At 42.5% G+C, this 9,926-nt stretch overlaps 2 protein-coding genes across 2 annotated transcripts; both read right to left on the bottom strand.

The window, feature by feature from the left end:
• Nucleotides 1-3,588: 3,588 nt before the first annotated feature.
• Nucleotides 3,589-5,080, bottom strand: LOC115407539 (gastrula zinc finger protein XlCGF57.1-like). The gene has a single exon (XM_030117911.1). It carries the CDS (start codon nt 4,950-4,952, stop codon nt 4,074-4,076), a length of 879 nt encoding a protein of 292 aa, XP_029973771.1. The 5' UTR covers nt 4,953-5,080; the 3' UTR covers nt 3,589-4,073.
• An 8-nt stretch (nt 5,081-5,088) lies between these two features.
• Nucleotides 5,089-7,115, bottom strand: LOC115396836 (uncharacterized). The gene is made up of 4 exons (XM_030102899.1): nt 6,905-7,115; nt 6,040-6,420; nt 5,198-5,596; nt 5,089-5,102 (listed from the first exon to the last, which is right to left on the bottom strand). The coding sequence occupies exons 1-4, from the start codon at nt 7,074-7,076 to the stop codon at nt 5,089-5,091; spliced, it is 966 nt and encodes a 321-aa protein (XP_029958759.1). The 5' UTR covers nt 7,077-7,115.
• Between the last annotated feature and the right edge of the window lie 2,811 nt (nt 7,116-9,926).

The following is a 9,926-nucleotide window of genomic DNA, read 5'->3' as shown; positions in this document are numbered from 1 at the left end:
TGTTTGATACACATACAGAAAATGTCTTATGATGCCTTTATGAAGTTAGAGTTGTTAGTGAACATTTCATTAAATTCAACCTGTTTTTGTGCTTCATTTTAACAGTTTCGCTGTTGCTGTTTTCAAGTATTTTTTTGTTGACAATTTGGAAAGTTTAGCTGTTTCAACAATTTTACCTCCTTTTAAGCAGTTTTGTATGCTTTTTTTCCAACCCTATTTATGTTTTTCTTTTAGAAATTCTAGACATTTCATGTTTTTTTTTTTTAACGTTCTTTCACTTTTTTCCCCTTTTCTTGTATTTTAGCTATTTTTCCAAATTTGACCTTTTTTTGAATCCATTTTGAACCGAGTGATAAATCACTTTGAATCGTACTGTGGCATGTAACTATGATAAAAATAAGTTTAATGTTCATTCACGTTTCATTTTGTGAAAGCTTCATGGAGCCACTACAGAGGGACTGAAGAGCTACACGTGGCTCCAGAGCCGCAGGTTGCACACCCCTGATTTAGACTAAAGCATGACAACAAGGAAGGCCATGTTCGCTGTTTTTGTGGTTCCAGATGAGTGCGTGAGGACTATCTATGTGGGACCCTCAACAGGTGGTCCCAGGCCCTCACAAGACTCCTTCCAATGTGTGTCTTAGGAGAGCTGCAACACTGCCATCTACTGACTCGGCAGTGGTCTGACGTCCATCACGGCAAACCCGCCATCTTTAAATACTGGCTGGCCATCCACTGTGTTGCTTTGCACACTCTGGCTGGGTATTATTTTTGTACACCAATTTTTTTGTTGGGAATGTCGTTGTGCAACTCAAGGCCCTGGTCTCCCGACGAGGTGCAGACGTTCCTCACTATAATCGGTGAGGAAGACGTTCAGCTGGAGCTGGGTGGCAGCACAAGGAGAATCCAGCCAGAGAGCTCACACACAACTTTATACACTTCACACAACCCCGCAGTGGTATACAGCGGTATACAGTGTATATATTGTATATATGTATTTTCATGTGAATAAAGTGTGCTGTGGCCCTTACATGTGTTCAAACTCTCACAACGGTATTAACTGCAAAATGATCATATTGGAACTGACATTTCTTCTGAGGTCGTGCTGCCCAGCACCTGGAATCTGTTTAGTTCAGATAAACATCACATTATTGACGTGTTTCATGAATGTGTCATCCTGATCTAAATTATCAGCGTCGGTTTTGCCAAAAAGTCTTAGTGAGAACTGGAAAGTGTACATTTCATAAATGCTATAGGGTTCAAACACTTATTCACTCTTTCACCAAATTCCAATGAGTAATACACAGCTTCACTCTTCACTGAAATGTTTTTTTTCCACTATCCAAACAAAAGGAGTTTCTAAATAAATATATTCACTGTGTTAATATAAAAATGTTTGCAGTATATTTCTATCTGTTTATTGATGACCAAGGAGGAGCCACAAGTCATGGTTTAAAAGCTTTATTTGTGTCTCACTCAATAGCAAACATTTCAAACTTTAACTGTGAATAGCAGCACATACAAAGGTTGTTGTAAAACACCGGAGTGTTATGTCTCGCTAAAGTAGCGCATCAGGCCTTCTCTCAGCGCTCAGCCTTCCCCCTTTGCTCCCTGTCGCAGTGAAACCACAGGCCGAGCGGCAGCAGTGTCTCCATGTCACTGCCCCCTACTATTCATGGTTTACATTCAGGATACATCTCAAGACATGCAGATTTGGATCTGACCACACAATGTTTAGATAATTTCTATACTACTGTTTCATTTCACTGTGTTCATAAATGAGATGAGAGCAAAAGCATCGATTTGCATTAAGTCAAAATAATATGACTGTTGAGTCACGTGGGGGATACCTGGAAGATGGCAGCCCACTAGACCTGCTCTCGACCCTTGTCGATTAATGTAAGCAAGTAACGGCAGTAACTTTCCGCAATTATTGCTAACAACCCCAAATAAGCAGCGCTTTCATCCAGCCACGGAGAAGATCAGAACTATGAGAATGGGTCAACCCAAACGATGTGTGCAGACTCGCCTGAGAAATACAACCCCCGGGAATGCTAGCCCCGCTAGCCCCGAAGCTAGCCCGAAAAACTGCATGGAAGACCTGTCTGAAGTTATGTGAAGCTTCGGACAACTTTAAATCAAGTAGCGAGTGATGTAACCATAATACGGGCAGACACCACGGAGCTCAAGAATTCAGTAAGTGTTCTTCAAACGCGAATGGAAGAAGTTGAAACTCGCAATTCCAACGTGGAAGATAATGCTGCTAGCATAGCTAACGATAATAAGCGGCTAAACGAGAGAGTGGAACAACTATGGCAGAGAATGGATGACGATGAAAACCAAAGCAGAAGAAATAATGTCAGGTTGGTTGGACTGAAAGAAGGTAAAAAAGCTGGGAGCAATATGAATGATTATGTCAGGAAGATACTACGAGATGGTTTTAAACTGGATGGAGATGAATACGAGATTGAAAGGAGCCACAGGTGCTGACGATCAAGCACCACGAGTTGTTCTGGTAAAGTTTCTACGTTACACGACTCAACAAAAAGTTCTTACAGCTGCAAAGAAATCAAAAGGGCAGAAATGGGAAGGCTGCACTCTCTCGATGTTCGAGGACCTGACCAAGGAGCGCCCTGATCTGCGGAGGCAGTTCTCCCCCATTATGAAGGCTTTGTGGCAGCACCAGGTGAAGCACACACTCGCACATCCAGCGAACCTGAGATTCACGTGGAAGGGGAAGAGATGGAGCTTCACCGATCCGAAAAAGACCGAACGCTTTACCCGTGATAACATTACGACCGCGGAACAAGAGGATTAAGTAACGCGCACTATGTAGAGTGGAACTTTATTCTGAAGGAGACGGCAAGGACGGGGATCAGCTGGGAGTTGTCAGAACCAGGCGGCGTGAGGATGCCGCCCACAGAATCCACGCGGACCGGAATCAGCAGAGAGGCTGCTTACACTGTCAGGTTCCTTTTTGAGACAGTGCTTTTTGAGTTGTGGTTATTTTTCTTTTTGTTCACTGGTTTTGTTGATGTTGCAGGATTTGTAATAAGGTTATGTTTAAAAACTTATTACTGCAGAGGCATACACACAGAGAGACACGTCAGTCTGTGACCATGTTGTGACTGTTTGGAGCAGCCATCATTCTTGGCGTTGTGGTTTGGTCGTATCAGGAGTTTGCGCAGCTTCAGTTTTTCAAGTTTGGATGTGGTGTCACGAGTGCCCTTCATGATGCTGTTGCTCAGCTCGCTCTGATTCCGAGGGGAACAGCTTTGATAGAGTTAAGCTTTCGTGTCAGAGGAACTCGTAGCTCAGCTCACTACACTTTCCAAGTAGCTTGGCCAACACTGCTTTTCAGTCATTCTGATGGAATTTGAGCTTGGAAGTCATGAAAATCAAAAATCCAGTTGAGATGGGTTTTTTTCTAATGATCACATCTCACATATGAGAATTTCTTCACAATGTTGTATGTCAGCAGTCATGTGTTGAATGGAGTATGAAGTTTTATGGAGTGAAAAGTTCAATTATAACTCAGTCATGTCAACCAGAAAAGAAACAGCAAAGAATAAAACCCATTGGATTCACATCAACATTTTATTTCCATTTCTAGAAAGTTGACTTTTATTGTGACAGACCACAAAGTGAACTGTTCCTGAAGCACAGTCTAAACAGTGTACAAATCAGTAAGGTTTCCTTCAAACTTGATGATTTTTTGTGATTTTTGGCTTCAAGTTGGACTTCCTGAGTCTTTCATGATTTCATCCATTTGTGAGTATTCTGCTGGTGCAGCAATGAATTACAATAAAGACGTCTTTTCCACAAGTTTCACAAGAGTGAGGCTTCTCACCTGTGTGAATCTTTACGTGGCGCAACAAACCATGTGTCGACGGAATTTTTTGTCACGTTTCAAAAGAGTGAGGCTTCTCACCTGTGTGAGTTCTCATGTGGTGCAACAAATGACTGTCGACTGAAACTTTTGCCACGTTTTACAAGAATACAGCATCTCACCTGTGTGTGTTCCCATGTGGACCAACAAATGACTCCGTTGCCTGAAACTGTTGCCACATGTTTCATAAAAAATTAGGCTTCTCACCTGTGTGAATTGATATGTGGCGCAACAAACTATTACGTTGCCTGAAACTGTTGCCACATGTTTCACAAGAATACGGCTTCTCGCCTGTGTGAATTAATATGTGGCGCAACAAACTACTCCGTTGCATAAAACCTTTGCCACATGTTTCACAAGAATACTGCTTCTCGCCTGTGTGAGTTCTCATGTGGACCTTCAAATCATTCTGTCGCCTGAAATTGTTGCCACATGTTTCACAAGAGTACGGCTTCTCACCTGTGTGAATTGATATGTGGCGCGACAAACTACTCCGTTGCATGAATCTGTTGCCACACGTTTCACAAGAATACGGCTTCACACCTGTGTGAATTCTCATGTGGAACTTCAAATGACTCTGTTGACTGAAACTTTTCCCACATGTTTCAGAAGAATACGGCTTCTCACCTGTGTGAGTTATCATGTGGACTTTCATATCACGCTGTTGAATGAACCTTTTGCCACATGTTTCACAAGAATGAGGCTTCTCACCTGTGTGAGTTATCATGTGCAACTTCAAATGACTCTGTCGACTGAAACTTTTGCCACATGTTCCACAAGAATGAGGCTTCTCACCTGTGTGAGTTCTCATGTGGAGCTTAAAGTGAGCCCGTTGACTGAACCTTTTACCACACGTTTGACAAGAATACGGCTTCTCACCTGTGTGAACTGTCATGTGTCGCAACAAAGAACTGTGAAAACGGAAACTTTTGCCACATGTGTGACAAGAATGAGGCTTCTCACCTGTGTGAGTTCTCATGTGGAGCTTAAAGTGAGCCCGTTGACTGAACCTTTTACCACACGTTTGACAAGAATACGGCTTCTCACCTGTGTGAACTGTCATGTGTCGCAACAAAGAACTGTGAAAACGGAAACTTTTGCCACATGTGTGACAAGAATGAGGCTTCTCACCTGTATGAGTTCTCTTGTGGACCGGTTGCCTGAAACTTCTGCCACATGTTTCATAAAGTATCTTCTCATCAGTGACTTTTAACTGATGTTTTTTATCGTTAGTTTTCTCACACGTTTCTTCACAAAGAAGCTTTTCACATTCAGCCTGCTTCTTTGAAACATGAAAGATGTTCACACTGTTTCTATGAAACACCTTGAGTTTTTTCTGCTTTGCATTTGGAGGCGATTCTGAGTCCACGTGTCTTTTCTCACGGTGGACTTCAGAGTCCTGAGAGAGGAGCCGCTCAGTCTCTGGTACTTGTGCTTCACTCAGGTCACTGCGATCCTCAACAGAAGGAACCTTCAAGGTTTCACTTTCAAACTTCAGAATAAATTGTTCTCTCTTCTGGCTGGCACTGAGTTCCTCGTGTTCCTTAATCTGTGAGGATTCTGGTTCCTCCTGCTCCTCCTTAAACTGATGAAGTCCTGGTTCTTCTTCTTTGATGTGTGGAGGTTCTGGGTCGTCCTGTTCTAGACAGCAGTGTGTTTCTTGTTTAAAGAGCTGCTCCCCTCTGCAGTCATGGTCCTGCTGGAGTTCTGCAAGGAAACAAAAGCAGGAGATAAAAGACGATCTTATTATGACAAAAATGAGGCTTGAGAAGCCTCATTCTTGTGATTAGCAACATTAACTCTACAGTCCACCTAAAAAAAAAGTTACTCCAGCAGTCAAAGTGAAAACTTTCATTCAAAATTCAAAACACAGTCCAGTCCCATTGTTACTTATTGATCATCTTCAGCTGCTGACTGATTACTTATCTGGATGAACTGTTTTCAGGCGGTGTATTCACTCACCTGCAATATTCTGCTAACTGTTTACTCCACTAGCTGAGGTGGAGGGATAATGAGACATCCTGCTTTGAAATGTTGTCAGGAAATGCCTCTTCAAACAACATCAACCTGCACAACTTTACTGGGCAGACCAGTGAGGGCAAAGGTCGTCCTGGTTCCATCAAGTACGTACGCGCTCAGCGTCTCCATACCTGTTCTGTGTAACCTGATATGAGGATTCCAGTTGATTTCCAGCATTCTGCATTGACGACCGATCTCCTCCTCGTACTGAAGCACAGTTTGTTGAAATAGGGTGAATATTTCCTCAGCAGCAGCAGTTAGTCTCTGGGTGCTCCAGTCTCTCACAGAGTGGTGGGAATCGTCTCCTTCACCACCAGTAACAGTCACTGCAACAAGATCCTCCTCCTCTTTAATGTGTGGAGCTTCATGTTCCTCCTGCTCCACACTGGAGCTCATCTTCTGGGTCCCCATTTGTTGCTGTAGACTCTCTGGAGGGAAACCAGACAAAAGTCCCTGATGTGATGGATGTGAAGGTTTTACAGTGATGGCTGGATGAAACAGGACAGGAGACACTGATAATACAAATATTCAATCACAACAAAACCAGCTCTTCTCAGTAAAACTGACAGTACCTGTGGGCTTTAAAGGATAAATGGGGAAGCTGTCTGGATGCAACATGACTTAATCTGAGCGCTGAAACCTTTGTGGGAAGTTTCCAACATGCTATGTTGCACACTTTTTTCCGAGCAACACTTGAACGCATCATTACTCTCAACGATTTACTGAAACGTCTGGATTATTAGCGTGAAGCGTAAAATCTGCACAAACGCGTGTTAGCTCAGATTGAGTGAAAATAAATCACGTCCTCAGTTTGCAAACAGCTCAAACAGCGTTTCCTCTGTTTCTGATCCAGATGCGGTTTCATCCTGAAGCTTTCCGTCACTTCACTGTGAACAAGAACTGCAGCTGCAGTCTCGTTTCTGTCTGCCAGCTTTAAAACCAACAGAACGACCCTCCAGGAGCCACATTCATGTGTTCACTCTCACGTTACAGTACCTGTTCTGTGTAACTTGACTTTATGTTTCCACTTGATTTGCAGCAGTTTTCTCTGTCGATCAATCTCCTCCTCGAACTGGACGATAGTTTGTAGAAACGCGGTGAATATTTCTCCAGCAGCAGCAGTTAGTCGCTGCTTGATAAACTCTCTCAAAGCCTGAACTGAACTCATTGTTGCTGCAGGAGGTGAATTCTTTCAGACACAGAAACACAGCCGCCATGACTTCTTCTTCTCTCACCAATCTGGAGGATCACTAACAGCGTTCAGCTTCATCCTGACTCCTGCTGGACACAGGCGGAACTGCAGCTCATCCGCTGTTGCTCCAGTCATCGGAGCTCTTCATGAACTGAACAAGTCTTTCTTTTTCGCTTTTTGGAATTTTTTTTAAACAACTGTCGATTTAATGAGCATAATCTGTCAGACATCATCAAGTAATTAAAATGATGGATAAAGCCTGGAAGTTCTCATCAGTTGTACATTTTCCAGATGCTTAGAATAATTTGGGGAATCATCAGACTATTACAGATGAAGAATGTAAAGCTTACCCCCCCCCCCCAAAAAAAAAAAAAAAAAAATAAAGAAAGAAAAGAAACTGAATGATTGGTAAAGTTTTATGTGTCTCTGATCACAGCACATTCAACACCATCAACACTTTCCAACACTTTTCACCAGCAGATATGGAACTATTACAGAGTTGATTTTGACTAATTCAGTTGCAGAATCATTTGAGAAATTGATGATATATGACATGTAGTTTATAATGTTGGGTGAAGTAATTTTGGTCATGGGTTGGGAAGAATGGGAGGATTTTTTTTTGTTTTGTTTTGTTTTTTTTGGAGGAAGCTCTTTTGGGAAAGAGGGTTGAAGCTGGAAGAAGTTTCCAAACTCATCGGTGGGCAGTGAGGGAGGCCTCTTTGCTGCATGGATGTAGAATGTTGTTGTCATGGCTCTGTTAGCTCCCAGCGCCACAGCGTGCGGCTCTGCCAGTCTGAGCCTGTGGAGCCACAGGGGGTCATAAAACATGTCCACTTCTGTGCATGTGCGGGGAGTTGACGTATGAGTACGCGCAGAAGCATCTGAGACGGATTGTGTTCCGTGTACGGATCGGGTACTGACAGGCTCCCGAAACGCCGCCATATTGGATTCCGCACCGGCGGCCTCTCACTTTGTGGTGCTGGGCGAGAGCTAGCAGAGCCCTGAGAGCCGTGGTTCTTTCGTGGCGTCCTTTTCGTGGGCTGGAGGAGTGGATCCGGGGCCTGGGGTGGCAGTCAGATGCCGGGGCTGACTGGTGAAGCTCGGCTTGGTCCGATCTGCCATGTGCTGATGGCTGAAGGCTGGAGATCCTGTTTGCAGGCTGAAGGAGCTGGCCGCTCCGCCTGTTAATAAAGCTGAGAGAGGTTGTGACAGTTTGTGAGAGTAGAAGCTGGGTTCCTCTTGCCTGTTCTGGTGGTCCTTGGTGGGAAGGCTGGATGCTGGATGGCGGTATCCCCTCTCTGGTTAGGTCAGAGTGTCCCAAAGCAACTCTAACTGATGGTGATCCTCTTACCTTCAACCGGAACAACACAAAGTCTCCTCCTCCGAATCTGGTTCTGCAGGGGTTTTCTTGTTAAAGGGGAGTTTTTCCTTTCCATCACCTTCTCTGCTTGTTCAGGTGAAATTGTTTTTTCTTTGTAGACGTGCCTTCAGATCACTGTTGAATTTGATGCTGTATGACTAAAATTGAATTAGAGTTTCATGGAGTTTACTCAGCTTTAATAATTCCCTAATGTGTTTGTGAGAATAAAAGTTGTATCTTTACATTTGTGTCCCTCTTCAGCAGTAAACTCCGTGCTTCTTTCTCTCTTAAGTGTCCATCTTCACATTAGTGTCTCTCCTGAGTGAATTTTCACTGTGGAGCTTCACAGTAGTTCTCCCTCCCTTAATTGTTCTACGTCACATTTGTGTCTATTTTCTGTGTCAAACTGAAGTTACGCTTCCGAATTTTTTTCAATTTAGCTACACAAATATCATTCCTGTATTTTCACATGTCATTAATTCCTGTTCTTGAAGACTGCGCTTTCACAGATAGTTGAGAAGTTTCATTTTTATTTTTCACTATATTATGTACTTATGAAGTTGTACTTGCATTACCACAATGTAGTTTTACTTGCTTTTTAGATTGTGTTATTTGAGGTGTTTATTTATCTAAATTAAAATGTTACATATCGTGTAGTTTTACGTTACCATTATTTTAATTTCATCCAAGTAAGACTGCAGATACTTGTATTCCCCCTCTGTCGTATTACACATAGCCTACTCGTGTGGTTTTTTTTTTTTGGAGTCACATGTAACAGATTCATACTCTGAAATGAAGCTATTGTATGAATTATCATTTTGTGGCACACATTAAAATTTCAGGGAGACAACTTCATATTTTGTGGCGTCAATTTATAGTTTTATCTCTGATGTCATGTCTGAAGATCTATAAATTTTACATTACAATGGGCTATATGCACAGCTCCATTACTTCCTGAAGTTCAGACAGCACCTTTATTTCCTGTATTTTCATGATAGGATGAACTGATTAATCCAGGTGTGTCTGACCTCATTAAATGGCCAGACACACCTGGATTAATCAGTTCATCCTATCATGAAACACAGGAAATAAAGGTGCTGTCTGAACTTCAGGAAGTAATGGAGCTGTGCATATAGCCCATTACTTGTAGTTTCTCTTTACAAATACTCACTTGTATTTCCACACTTTTATTACATGTCATTTTGTGATTTTACATGTATTTGCATACAGTGTTATTACATATACTCAGATTTACCCTGAGTCACTTGTAGCTTTACCCATTGTTTCTGCAGTGTTTTTACACGTACTGATGCAGTTCTCCTTGTAATTCCACTTTCTTTGAGTGCTTTTTGTTTGTTTCAGACATTTCCATGTAAAAGCGGTTTGATGTTGTGAAAATTTTCTCCAGTTTCAGTTTTTCTATCGGAGTGTGACGTCTTACTTTTTAGACTTTCTTTGGCCGATGT

Source organism: Salarias fasciatus, chromosome 2 (genome assembly GCF_902148845.1).
Source record: "Salarias fasciatus chromosome 2, fSalaFa1.1, whole genome shotgun sequence".
Taxonomy (NCBI): domain Eukaryota; kingdom Metazoa; phylum Chordata; class Actinopteri; order Blenniiformes; family Blenniidae; genus Salarias; species Salarias fasciatus.
This window is presented reverse-complemented; position numbering and strand designations above follow the sequence as displayed.

What these genes read in the sequence shown, in the direction of transcription:
- LOC115396836 (XM_030102899.1), bottom strand. Translation starts at nt 7,076, where the DNA reads ATGAGTTCAGTTCAGGCTTTGAGAGAGTTTATCAAGCAGCGACTAACT. An exon ending in AGTCAAGTTACACAGAACAG is followed by an intron (nt 6,421 to 6,904) that starts GTACTGTAACGT and finishes TTGTATTATCAG; the next exon opens with TGTCTCCTGTCCTGTTTCAT. An exon ending in TATCAGGTTACACAGAACAG is followed by an intron (nt 5,597 to 6,039) that starts GTATGGAGACGC and finishes GTTTCCTTGCAG; the next exon opens with AACTCCAGCAGGACCATGAC.
- LOC115407539 (XM_030117911.1), bottom strand. Translation starts at nt 4,952, where the DNA reads ATGACAGTTCACACAGGTGAGAAGCCGTATTCTTGTCAAACGTGTGGT.